This window comes from Nannospalax galili, unplaced genomic scaffold, assembly GCF_000622305.1.
Source record: "Nannospalax galili isolate Female #2095 unplaced genomic scaffold, S.galili_v1.0 scaffold1337, whole genome shotgun sequence".
Classification (NCBI taxonomy): domain Eukaryota; kingdom Metazoa; phylum Chordata; class Mammalia; order Rodentia; family Spalacidae; genus Nannospalax; species Nannospalax galili.
The window spans coordinates 55,477-69,485 of NW_008339867.1; the positions used below are offsets into that span (position 1 = coordinate 55,477).

The 14,009-nt window shown below is 42.8% G+C and overlaps 1 protein-coding gene across 1 annotated transcript in view; it reads right to left on the minus strand.

The window, feature by feature from the left end:
* LOC108490939 (inositol 1,4,5-trisphosphate receptor type 2-like) overlaps positions 1–13,671 on the minus strand; it is a gene marked incomplete at its 3' end in the record, with an annotated part of 69,025 nt that extends 55,354 nt beyond the window's left edge. The window contains exon 1 of the mRNA XM_017798560.2: positions 13,492–13,671. Coding sequence (XP_017654049.1) covers positions 13,492–13,671 — 180 coding nt within the window. The remainder of the gene's footprint in view (positions 1–13,491) is intronic.
* Between the last annotated feature and the right edge of the window lie 338 nt (positions 13,672–14,009).

Below are 14,009 nucleotides of genomic sequence, written 5' to 3' on the forward strand. Positions count from 1 at the left end.
CCACATGGTGGCTACGAACCATCCTTAACTCCAGTTCCAAGGGAATCCGATGCCCTCTTCTGACCTCGGCGGCATTGCACGACACAGGTGCACTCACATACATGCAGGCAATGTACTCGTACACATAAAATAAAAATAATAAAATAATAAAAGAAAATAATGAGAAGCTATTATTCCATTGTTATTGCTCATATACAGGCACAAGTCAGAGAGACTTGACTGGATCAGTCACTGAGGCTAAAATTAGTGTTGCCATTTGTGACATGCTTCCTACAGCCCACTTTATGTGAGCCATAGAAATAACCACAGGCATTTTAAAAACTGGTCACTTACCAAAATAAATTGAAAACTTTTAAAGATATTTATTTCCTTATTTAGCAGTGCTGAGAATCAAATCCTGAGCCTCATGTACGCTAGGCCAGCACTCCACCACTGAGCTATAGCCCAGGCCCTCAATAAAGCATTTTATGTGTGTACTTCACCTTCAAAAGGACCAGACTGATGAAATGATATTTTGTAGGAATTATTTAATTTGTATCAAATAGGAAAGACCAAAGATCTGATTTGAAACTTGTAATTCTTCATGATTATGCATATATATCACATATATATATATATACATTTATATGAAGGAGTTGCAGAGATGGCTAAGTAGTTAAGAGAACCTGCAATTTTGGGTGGAACTCACTGAGCCCAAAGACTACTGGGATCTCTAATGTAGTCATCATGAGGCATGTGCACATGTTTTCTGTTGTTAGCCACCATGTGGGTGCTGGGAACTTAACCTGCATCCTCTGCAACAGCTACTGGTGCTCTTAACCACTGAGCATCTCTCCAATGCTGGCTTACAGTTTTTATAACAGCCTCCTTTCTCCCTAAGGCAAAGCCTCTGCAGAATCAGTATGCTCTTTCTAGGAAGTGTTTTTGCATTAGACATTCTATATGTAGCCCCTGGGTTATTTTTTGTTGTTGTTGTTTGTTTGTTTGGGGGGGGGTTGTTTGTTTGACTTTATTTTTACTTTTTTATTGAATCTTTACCATTTTCATATAATATAGGTTGATGGCATTTAGATCTGCTCCCCTCTCCCCACAGCCCACAGACCAATTTAATGAACTCTCATATATAATATGTATAATAGAGTATGATTTGTGTCCCCCAAGGTTCTTCAGTGTGGCTCCATGCACTGGGCCCACCAAATATACTAACATATTATATATTAACATGTCATATAATTATATATTAATATGTTATATAGTACTCTCATATATTATATATATATTCTTTATTCTAAATACACATCCTCATATGTACAGACAAGTGTGCCTCTCACCCTCATCAAAGAAGCCTCTTTTTGCAACAGATGGAGACTAGTACGGAGTCCCAGAACTGGTCAAAGGCAGAGAGTAAGTGTCTTTGAGACACTTAACCCAAAGTGACACATCTTCAATGCAACCTGTACACTTAGGATGAATACATCTGTTAACTCTCACCAGAGAAGTTTCTTTATGCAACAGATAGTGATTAACACAGAGGCCCACAACTGGCCAATGTACAGAGAACAAGAGGCCGCAGTCTGCTCATCCCTGAGTAGGACTCCTGTTTCAAACCTCTGTCTCCCAAGGCTCAGGGATCATTGCGGAAGATGAGGTCGGAAGATTGTAAGAGCCAGAGGGGGTGGATGACCACAAGGAAACAGCCCTGCAGACAGCTGGTTGGTTACTCATATGAACTCACAGCAATGGTGACAGGCATGCACAACTCCTACAGAAGCTCAAAGCAGACAAAATCCCAGCCCCGCTTTTAAATGAAATTTTTCATTAAAAAAATCCTTTTTAGTTGTACCATGGCACAATTGTTTAAAGATGGTGTATGTAGCTAAGAATAGTCAGGGATCCAAAAAGAACAATTTGTACGTTAGTCAAGACCTCCAGATTAATATTTATGAAAACAATTGGCAAACAACAGCTTATGATCCAAGAACAGAAAATGCTGAAACAGACATCTCGTCAGGAGGCTGCAGACTCAGAAGTAGCATCCTCTCTCCCATATGTTTTTTTCAGCCCTAAGGAAAGATCTCCTCGGCCAGCTCACTTTTGGAGATCACAGACTGCCTGAGTGTTCAGAGACAACAGAAGTTTTTTGAAAGGAAACTTTGAGCCAAAGATTTCGGGCTTCATTATGAGGTGGCTACACAGAAAAGTAGCCAACTCAATTGACACGAATCCATCTGTTAAAGTTTTGCAGGAGAAAGTGGTGTGGTCTTTTGTTACTGTCACCAGCCGTCACCTTCCCCTCATCTTTTGTGAGCATTATTCCAATTTCCCTGGGAGGGAATAACTTACCCCTCTTCCCTGTTGTTTTGTGAACACTGTGAGCTGGTGTCCTGTCTCCGCTGCTTAAGAGTAGCACTTGTAACTCTAATGCTAAGACCAATGTACAGGGGAAGAAGCAAGCTTGAAAAATGGGAAATTAGAGAGCTCTGTGGTCCTATTTAGTCCAAGGATGGTCATAATGAGCTAAAAAAGCAAAGGGAGTGGATGGAAGAGTCAGTTGTTTGAGTTTTGGGATTCTTGAATTAGCACTGGTGGGAAAGAAGCGATTCTCAGAGTTGAAAACTTCCCAGGGGTTATCCAAGAAGCAAGAGGTAGATGGAGGAAAGGGAAAGGTCACTGAAGATGCAAAGGTCAAGGTCTGCAGAGGCCACAGGCATAGCTGTCATGGTCTAAAACACCATGAGTCAAGCCAAGCAGGTCCAAGGCCCAAACAGGATGTACGTACGGTTCCAAAGTCTAGGGTGAATGAGCGGGGGTGGTGAGAGGCTGGCAGTTGTAAGGGAGACGTGCCTCTGGGGCCTTCACCTCAAAAGGAGCAAGCACAGGTTTGAAAGAGGGCATGGTGTCAGCCTTGAGGTCACAATGGGACGTCACGTGCACACCAAACTCTTGACATGGAGGAGTGGGAAAAGAGAGGCTACCCCACCCAGGGCCAAGCAAGCTGCAAGCCTCAGGAACACTGAGTCTGCATGCAACCAAGGTGGTAGAGCCCCTTCTCAAGGGGGGGAAAGGACATGGGAGAGTCTGCTGGAAGGGGAAAGAACCTGAGAGATGGGGGTATAGAGAGATACCAAGGAAATGTGGGCTGCCCTGCAGACAGAGTGTAGAGTTTTCTCTGTGCACTAAATGGCAAGCGCGTGGTGAGATTAATGTCAGGGATCTTTTCAAGAATCTGGACAATGAACCTAGTAGCCAAAGGTCTTGTCTAACTGCCAAAGAAATAGGGGACTTTTGGCCAAATCTCCACAGTCACAGTCTGTATTTAAATAAATGGATACATACATCCTGGTGGTGGTTAACAAGACAGTAAGGACAATCACAGGGTAAAGTGGGATGTTACTACTTTCTTATCGCACTATGGGGCCAACACCAGCCTGATTACTGTCCTCTGACAATGTGGGAGAAAGTGGGGTCAAGTCAGCACCCTGGACAGGGGTCCATCCGCCTAGCCCTCTGTGAAGCTCTCTGCATCATCCTGACTCTCCCATCTCCACGGTAAACCTTGGCACTGAACTCAAATGGTTCCATTGTTCTTGCTTAAGAGTACTCTGCATCGCAGGCTCCTTCCATGAAGCCACCACATTTTTTCATTTACATACCACATTTATTTTGTTTTCCCTGATCTGTGCTTATGTAAGTAGTAGAGTCCATGGTTTGAATTTTAATTAAAAACTCAACCAAAAGCCAACAACAACTGTGAAAAAACAAGCCTTGTAACTCTGCTGAGCAATCTGCGAATGTTCAAACTGTTGGGTGTTGTTTTGCTGAAGCAAAGAGGAACTATCCAGAAAGCCTTGTGATTCTCAGGCGCCAGATGGAGCTGGGGGAACTAAGCTGACTGTGGAGGAACTGGCAAATGGCAGACACTCAGAAACCATTGGGCACAGAAGAAATATCTTACGATGGTCTGTGCCAGTTTGCTTTTTTTGTTTTTGTTTTGTTTGTTGAGTCGGGGTCACACTACATAGCCCTGGCTGGCCTAGAACTTTCTATATAGACCACAGTGGCTTCAAACTCATAGAGATTGCCTCTGCCTCCCAAGTGCTGGGATTAACAGCCACCATGTCTGGCAGTCTGTGCTGTTTTAAACAAAAAAACACTTTTCTTCTCTGGTCACACATGGCATTCCTACAGCTCTTCAGGCTAACCTCAGCTCTTTGGGCTAACCTCAGCTCTGTAGGTTAACCTCAGCTCTTTGGGCTAACCTCAGCTCTACAGGCTAACCTCAGCTCTGCAGGCTAACCACACAGCACAACACAACAAGAGGCAGCCTCATGCAGAGATCAGGACTCTGATCTGGAAATCTCAAGCTATAAGCCTTCAGACTCCTCCTGGATCTACCAGGCTTTTCTGTGCAAACTTGGGCACATTTCTTAACTTCTCTGTGCCTCAGATTCTCAATTATTTCATAATCATGTGGTTTCAATGACTTACAATATGACAAAATGCCCTCCAAGTTTTAGAAGTTACATTGTTCAGGGCACACATCTCAAAATGAATAAGAATATATGCACATTTTAATTTTATTCTTTGAAAATTTTTAATTATGTGTATACGTGGGTTTCTATGTGTGGATATGTGCACATGAGTACAGGTGGCCATGGAGGCCAGGGGCATCAGATCCCCCAGGATCTGGAGTTACAGGAAGTTGTGAGCCACATAATGTGATATCTGGGAACTGAACTTGGGTCCTCTGGGAGAGTAGAAACTACTCTTAACCACTGAGCCATCTCTCCAGCCTTTTGATTTTATGCTTAAGATTTACTTGTGGCCGGGCCTGGTGGCACATGCCTTTAAGCTCAGCTCTCAGAAGGCAGAGGCAGGTGAACCTGTTTGAGTTCAATGCCAGCCTGATCTACACAGGCCAGTCAGGGCTACATAGTAGGACCCTGCCTGTCTCAAAAAAATAAAAATTAAAAGATTTGCTTGGCCCGGCTGGTAGCTCACATCCGTAATCCCAGCACTGAGGAGGTGCAGGAGGATGGCCACAAGTTCAGGGCCAGCACAGGATGCATAACAAGATGCTACTTCAAAAGAAAAAAAAATGCTTCAACTTTCAGATTTCTGGAGGCAGCAAAAGTCTGCAACACCAGCTTGAAAAACTGCAATCAAATTTAAACCGCCATTTATTTTTGGCAGCATTATTTAGTCCCTGACACCATAAAGAAGTTTCATACAGAGCTGGCCGGGGACCCCTGGATTTGCCTTCACAGTTCACTGGTCACTAAGCACAAGAAACTCTCCAGAGCACACCACACTGGATGCCTATGCCTTCAGCCACAAAATGATGATTCGTACTTTGGTACCGCTGTGAGATACTGCAAAGATCTGCGTGGACACAGGCCACCTGGTACCTGGCCAATGGCTTCTCCAGATCTGTACCTAGGGCAACAGCTGTGTACAATGAGACAACGTGTTTTTGGCACCTCATACACTCAGTGGTGCAAACCCATTCAAGTACTGGTCCAGAATCTGATGGATCTGTTGGGAAACCTAAGGTGCATCAGGTGGATCCACTCTACAAACTGTCCTTTGTCATCTGTGGAACACTTTCATACACTACTTCCACCCTGTGTCCTGTGGTGGGGGATTCTGGTGTGGTCTGAGGTCAGTAGTTAGGGTGTTCTGCAGCCAGCTGGTATACCCCAGTGTCCCTGGCAGACAGTCCCACGGCCCCTGATTTTATAGGGGGCTTTCTCTAGACTCTAAGCCTCCACTTGAAGCATGGCTGCTGCATTCACGGTCTGAGTCTCCTGCATCTTCTGACCACAGCTCTCGGGGAAGGGAAGCCTTGGTCCCTAGAGCAAGCCCTTCTCATTGCTGGTCTTCAGATGCCGCTTCTGGCCTTGGCTCCACACCCTCAGCTGAGTTCTCCCTGCTCCTGGGCATCGTGTCTGGGGTCCGACACCCTCCCACCTTCTCTTTGCAGGCCATGCAGCAGGTATTGCAACTCCCTACACACTGCTCCAGAGACACTGCCTCCTCTGCAGCCTTGAGTGCCGAGGCTCTCTGCTGCCAGTCTGACTTTGCAGATGAGTCAAGTACACAAAACCTGCTGCTTCCAGCACAAAGATGTGCAAAGTAGACCTTGAGGTGATCCTTCAAGAATCCACTTCCTGGCTAGAACTGGCAAAGGCCAACATACCATCCCTACCTTTAGAGTGTGTGTAAGTTCATCATTGATCAATGGCTGTGTGCAGCATGTGACGCTAAACACTGACGAGTCTTCCAGATCAGCAGTGCCCAGTACAACAGGGCATGGAGTGCAGGCAGAGACAAGAAAAGCAGAACCCCGGGAGTTCAGCACTGAAGGACTTGGCGCATCACTTCAGTGGCTATTACATATCAGACCCATCCTGAAAGGTTCCTAGTTTTTTTAAAATGGCAGAACACAGAAAACATTCATAAGGAAATGGCACAAGGTCCATGCAAACCAGACAGGTCTGAAGAGAGAAATGCCCAAACATCAGAAGACAGAGAAAACCAGAGTTAAAACAGCCTTGCAACAAGTCCTGAGAGAAGAGCTTGTGTCAGACTAGGTAGAAATGACTGCCTGGTAATTTAACAGGATGGCGAGGTTACTGTTTCTTTTCTTTTTCTTGTTTACTATTGTGTCCTTTTCTTTCTATTTGGTTTGTGGTTTTTGTTTTATTTTAGTTTTTTTGGTTTTTGGTGCATTGGTTTGGTTTTTTGTTTTATTTTGTTTTTACCTTTTAATTTTACCCAAGTTAGTCTGTTGATTACAATGCCATGTTTCACTAATTGGGCGCCTGTCTCATTAATACTAGGGGAAGTAAATGCTGGTCATTTTCTGAGCATGGGCAAAATTTTCATTATCATCTTTTAGTTGAAGATCTCTGAAAATTCGTAACATATTTTTTTAAAAACCCTCAAGACCATGAGTGTTGTTTCAGATTTTAAAATGGGGAAGTAAAGCCAAAATGAAAAGAATTCTGTATATTTTTAGTAAGATCACAGTAATTACAAAAATCTGCTAAACTTATCACTTTTTATTTTACGTGTATGCATGTATTGCCTGCATGTAGGTACGTGCACCCATGTCATACAATGCCCACGGAGGTCAGAAGAGGCGTCAGATTCCTTAGAACTGGAGTTACGGATAGTTGTTAGCTGCCATGTGGGTGCTGGGATTCAAACCCAGGTCTCCTACAAGAACAGCCAGTGTTCTTAACCGCTGAGCCATCTCTCCAGCCCCCATGTTCTTTTTTTTAATATATTTTATTATTTTTATTTTATGTGTATGAGGGTATGCCTGCATGTATGTAAGTGTACCCATGTCGTGCAATACCTGTGGAGGTCAGAAGAGGGCACTAGATTCCCTGGAACTGGAGTTACAGGTGGTTGTTAGCCACCATATGGGTGCTGGGAATTGAAACTGGGTCCTCTGTTCTTAACCGCTGAGCCATCTCTCCAGACCCTCAACCAAGTTCTTAAGCCATTTCCATTTCTATCTAAACATATCTATCAGCCTGCTCCAAAGCAGAGGGAGTGTGTGCAAAGCAGCTAATGATCCCAGGTACCTTTTTACAGTAAGAGGAACTGGTGCAGTTTAAAAGTTCAGAACTGAGTGATTACTCTGAGGACTGACAACCATGCATATCTGACATAGGAGTTAAGTTGCTCAGTATAATTCCAACTTCCTCTTTTGCTGATTCTCACAATCAGAACTAAAAGTGATAATGAGATTTTTTTTCCCTGCTGAGGAAAAAGACCAATTAAAAAGACATCTTTAAAATAACTCACAACATCCTTTCTGAAAGATCCTTACCCAAATCATGCCCAGATACCAACTTTCAAGTCAGAAGCTGTCGCCTAGCTTTGTCTAATGTGTAAATTCCATCTGCCCCACAGGGCTTTGGTAAGGATCACAGCTCTCAATCAGATGTTACACTGTTCGTTGAATGCCACATTTGCACAAGGGGCTGTAGACAACAGTCTTTCTGCTGAGTACTGTCTAGAAATTTTAAATCTAATGTGCTGCTTAGAACCAACTCAGCTCACAATGATGAAGTGTTGAAGGCAGGACTCATCACAACTGTAGGTCTGTAAAGATTAAACTTCAAAAAAGCCGCAGCTCGTGCTGCTTCCTCTTACCCCACTCACCTTGGACTGCAATGCTCGAGCTTTTCGTTAGCAGTGTGCTGAGGAGCTGCGTCATGCTTTCCGACCACACTGGGTGAGTTTTATCAAGAATAAAAGTTAAAGAACTTTCGTCTTACTTGGTTGTGTTTGAGAGAAAACAGAACAGCTGAAATTGCAAACTCTACAATGTGTTTGGATCCAACATGCTAGTTACAGCGTGCAGCTAGGACGTTCAGGCTGGAATCATGGCTGTGATTCCTCTCCCTGCCAGATGCCCGGCCATAAACTCTCCACGCCTCAGTGCCTTCATCAGTACAAGGAGATAATAATACTACCTGTGAAACGGGACTGAAGATTAAATAAAATCACACACATGCGCATGCGCACGCGCACACACACACACACACACACACACACACACAGGATTAAGAAAACAGCCTGACAATACGGTAAGTGCCAATTACTATTTTTTATAAATGCCAATGCTTAAAACTGCACCATAATTATTATAAGTCTCCTTGAAATATTTCAAAGACATATAGTATAAATATAAATTTGAACATTTAAAGTTAAAATTCAAACACTGAACTTTATTAAACATCTTTGTTGTCCTTTGTTTCCTACCCGTGTGACATAAGTAGACACAAAGGTATCCACAGGGGAAACTAGGATAAGCATTCTAGGTAGGTCAACTTTTTTGACTACCATGTAAATGACTTTATTAGTATCAGTGAGTATTTTCAGTATTGATTAGTGTCCTATTATCTTTAATTGTCAACTTGACACAGCTTTGAGTCATCTGAGAGGAAGGTTCTATTGAGGAACTTCCTCAATCAGACCTGTGGTATGTCTTGATTGTTAATTGATAAAAGAGAGCCCAGCCGTGGTGGGCAGCATCATCCCTAGGAAAGCAGTCCCGGGCTGTTTAAGAAAACCAGCTCCTCATGAGCCTGAGAAAGTCAGCAAGCAACTCTCCTCCACGGCTTGTGCTTCAAGCTCCTGCTTGAGTCCCTGACTTCCCTCAGCGATGGACCATGACCTGAAGTCCCTGACTTCCCTCAGTATGTATGTGTGTATGTGTGTGTGACTGTGTGTGTGTGTGTGTAAATCACATGTGAGGAAGTGCCTGCAGAGGCCAGAAGAGGCATGTGATCCCCTGGAGCTGGAGTTACAGGTAGTAGTAAGCCACCTGACTTGGGTACTGGGAGCCAAAAAGGTCCTCTGCAAGAGCAGTTACATGCTAACTGCGTCACTCCAGCGCTGGTAAGAATGTTTCATTACAGTAACAGAGTGAAGCCAGAACAACTACCTTTTCCAATTCTAATTCAGAAGACAGAAATTGTACATGTTTAGAGTTGAAGCTGCAAACACTGTCACATTGTATGATCTATTTGTTTTCTTTTTATGAGAGAAATAATTTGCAATGGTCTATGAATCCTAACGAAATGTACATTGAGCAGCAAAAGCTGAAACAAATGCTGCTCTTGGAAAAAGAGAGATAGAGAGAAATACAGACACACTCACAGACACCAGAAACACAGAGACATGCAGAGAGGCACACACAGATACACATAGACACACAGACACACAGAGAGAAACACATAGATTCACAGACACACACATACACACACAGACACATAGACAGACACATATAGACAGATACACACAGATACAGATATATACAGCGAGAGACACACACACGTGCATGCACACACACAGTCAGCATTGCTCTCTGGCAGAGAGACCCTAGAAGAGGGGAACCCAGGCCAACACCAGAGGCCATGATGCCCTGGGCTTTATGAAACAATCACTCTCTTTTCCTCTTCAAACTCCCAACAGAAGTATTTTAAAAAAAACTATCTTTAAAAAGCTTCAAAAACACAAGACAATTCCATTCAAGGTTGTGGGAGTTACATTCTTTGTAGAATTTTCATTGCAGTCACCCACACAACAGATATTTTAATGGAGTTTTTCTAAACATCAGGTAAGTTTTCCCTTTAAGGACTTTCTAGAAACAACTTTCATGTTTTTCTTCAATAAAAATAAAGATTATAGCTTAAATCATGGTTTGATCCCCTAGGTGGGTTCGAATAGACCACCTAAGAGGAAATTAAATTTCCCATACTTGTATTGTTCTTTCAAGAATCTCTAAGGAAGGCATCACTTACACCTTAGCTCAGCCTTTAGATCAAAGGCAAGGACAAGCATTCTAAGGACAACTAATTTAGGATATGTGCCCAAAGATAATGCAAATTAAAAATTTAAGGAAATTTAACTAAGAAATTTAACTAAATACCAGATGAGATTCAGTTAATCATATGTCCTTAAACTATTTCCTAAAATATCAAACAAAGAAGACTCATAAAAATCTAATTGGAAATTGCTTTGAAGAGACATTTGGTTCAAACAAGAAACAAACTTAGGGTTCTCTGGTGTTTTAAAGGAAGTTTATTGGCCCATCCACACATACAAATGCGCGCGCGCACACACACACACACACACACACACACACACACGAATCATTGTGGAAGGCTAGATAATTGCACTCCCCAAAGATGTCCACGCCTTGTGATCTCTTGCTAGTCACAGAAACTGTAACATGTTACATTACATAGCAAAGTGGTTCACAGGTGGATGAAGTTGAAATCCTGATATTGGGGATCAGATTATTCAGGTGGTTCCAATGTGATCAAGGGTCTCATAAGAGGGAGGCAAGAGTATCAGAGTAAGAGAGAGTTCTGACAACTGGGGGGTGGAGGACAGAGAGAGAGGAAGAGGAGAGGAAGGTTGACTGGGAAGGTCCACACTAACTGGCTTTGAAGATTACAGAAGGGCCCAAGAGCTAAGGAAAGCAGGGTCCCCATGTTCTGCCTCTAAAGGACAGAAAGGACTAGGAAATGAATACTGCCCTACAGCCTCTGGATGGCGCACACTCTGCTGACACCTTAATTTTACCAATGATCTCACAATCTGTAAGATCAGTGTAGTTTTATGACATAAGAGTTTGGTAAATAGTGAACTTATATAACCATGGAACATAGGCACCTATTTTCCTACTACTGAAAAACTGGGTTTCTTTTTTTTTTAAGACTGCCCCCAGGAGTGGTAGGTAGTGATTTTGACTAGTCTTTTCTCTAATACTACTACCCAGACTGGAGTCACTGCACCCTCGTTTGCTGGCATAGATCACCAAGCGTCAACTGTTTAAGAAGGCCAGCTGGCACGGGGAGGGCATCCAGTGCTGTCTCACAAGGCAGATATGTGAATCATTCTATCTCATCAGGCTCCCTTTGGTGTACACAGTAGGTGCATAGACATTTGCACGTTTGCATGTGTATGGAAGCACATGTGTAAACCACTAGGGGTTTTCCAGACAAAAATGAAAACCTGAGCTATGGACATCAGAGGGAACAAACAGGGTGATTAACTTAGAGCAGCTTAGAAGATACATTGAAATGCTCATCAACTAGTGAGCAAAAGCCTGATCACCCTCCTAGTTTCCTTCAGAGTGTTCAGTGTGGGTCTGCCGTACCAACTGGAAGAGTTGTCGTAAAAACTACGTTGTCCGAATATTTCTGCTTTGGGATTTTCAGTCAAAATCAACTAACCTACAGTAATAGTTTAAGAAATAACAAGACAACAATAATTACAAAGGAAAATGAGCATAATGTATTCTCAAATGCGTATTTTCCTCTATCTTAGGCCGGAAAACACTTGTTAAAGTTGCACAAACCACATTTATTTTGACAATTTGTTGGTCAAATATAGTTTAATCATTGGGTCTAAAGCAGAAGGCATTTTGATCACTAAAGTGAACATCGGAATCTGTGTGTGTGTGTGTGTGTGTGTGTGTGTGTGTGTGTACGTGCACGCGTGGGGGGGGTATGAGGATGTCAAAGGACGACCCTGGTGTCACCCCTCAGGTGCCATCACCTTTGTTTTGAGACAGGGTTGCTTGGCCTGAAACTGACCCAGTGGGCTGGGCTGCCTGGCCAGCAAGCCCCAGAGATGCTCCTGTCCCCACCACCCAGCTCTGGGGTTTCAAGTCCACACCACTATGCCCATTACATTGGTTCTAAGGACAGAATGTGGGTCCCCATGTTCGTGCAGCAAGCATTTTACCCACTCAGCCTTCTCCCTGCCTGGCTGATGAAGCATTTTGAAGCAAGACTCCTCCTCCTAATCAACAATATTCCATGTCATTGATTGTCTACAGGTATGTACTAAGAAACAATCACCACAGTCTTTCTATAATTACATAGCACATTCACACACTGACAAAATAAAACTAACTCTGTGGTTCTAAAACAGCAAATGATTACAACTTTTGGAAGTACGCTAAACAAATTTTGTTTGATATTGATAATCCTAATTAAAAGAGTAAGTAGCTAGCTTTAAAAAAAAAAGAAAAAAGAAAGCAAATGCAGGAAAGGGGGAACTTCTCAAGAGTTGTATTTTATATTTAAGAGTATCCCCCTAGGTATTAAACGTGCTGCTAGCTGCTACTTAATGAGCCACCTGAGCTGTCATTTTTAATAACTGACTGACAATCTGTAAGTTGATAATCTCCAAAAATCAATGGTGCAGTAGTTAACAAAGCAAAGAATAGAAACTATTCCACCTATTAAAAAATAGTATTATCTTATACCCAGCATAACACTGTTAAAAATAACAAACAGATAATTATAATTTAAAAAAACAACAGACACCAACATGCACAGACACTGTAAACAGCTGGACCTATATATAAATCTAAACAGTGCGTGCCAGTCACTTGTTTACAAAGGTCATTTGGAAGTTAGGTGTGAAGAGAGTTCCATGTTAAGCACTAGCCTATCATGCACAGGATCTGTGCTCAAATCACAGTAACAAAAAAGTTTTTAAGCCAGGTGTGGTGGCGCACGCCTTTAATCCCATCACTTGGGAGGCAGAGGCTGGAGGATCTCTGTGAGTTCAAGGCCAGCCTGGTCTACATAGTGAGTTCCGGGTCAGCTGGGGCTACAGGGAGACCCTGTCTCAAAAAGACCAAAAAAAAGGTTTTTGAGCCCATCAATCCACTGAAACCTCTAGGAAACATAACTATGCAAGATAGAATATGTTGAAATAAATATTTGGACATTCAATCCACTCTAATGAGCCAAAATTCAGTGCAAAACAAGGCGTAAAAATAAATACCACAAAAAGGCAACAATTCAATTCACCAAACACAGCAGTAACACATCATAAAGTCATATAATTGCCTTTTGCAATCCATATGTACTTATTTTCCAAATGCCAAAACTACCTTTAAATAACTCCATTTTCAAACTCTAAAAATTAAAAGAGAAAGCAGACCTCCTCCACGAAGAGAAAGCAGACCTCCTCCACGAAGAGAAAGCAGACCTCATCCACGAAGAGAAAGCAGACCTCCTCCACGAAGAGAAAGCAGACCTCCTCCACGAAGAGAAAGCAGACCTCCTCCACAAAGAGGAGAAAGCAGACCTCCTCCACAGAGCTGTCCTTCTTCTCCAGCATTTCTCAGAGGGTCTGGAGAATATTTATGCACAGTTTTTCTTCTTTCTCCATCAGCTTCGTTGTGTGATTGATAAACCTGAAAGTACAACACCAATCCTGAAAGAGGACACTGACTCCTCACAGAGGTACGTGCGTGAAGATGTGCAGCAGCGCAGAGCAGTCACAACAGGAGACACCAAGGTGAACTGCATACATAGTGTCCAAGTTTCAAAACTATAATTCAGCCTATAGCATTTGCTTGGTACCATGCCTGTAGTATATAGCAGTGTTCTGACGTATGAGGTGCACCCAGTACTCTGATGTATGATGTGTACTCAGTGCTCTGATGTATGATGTGT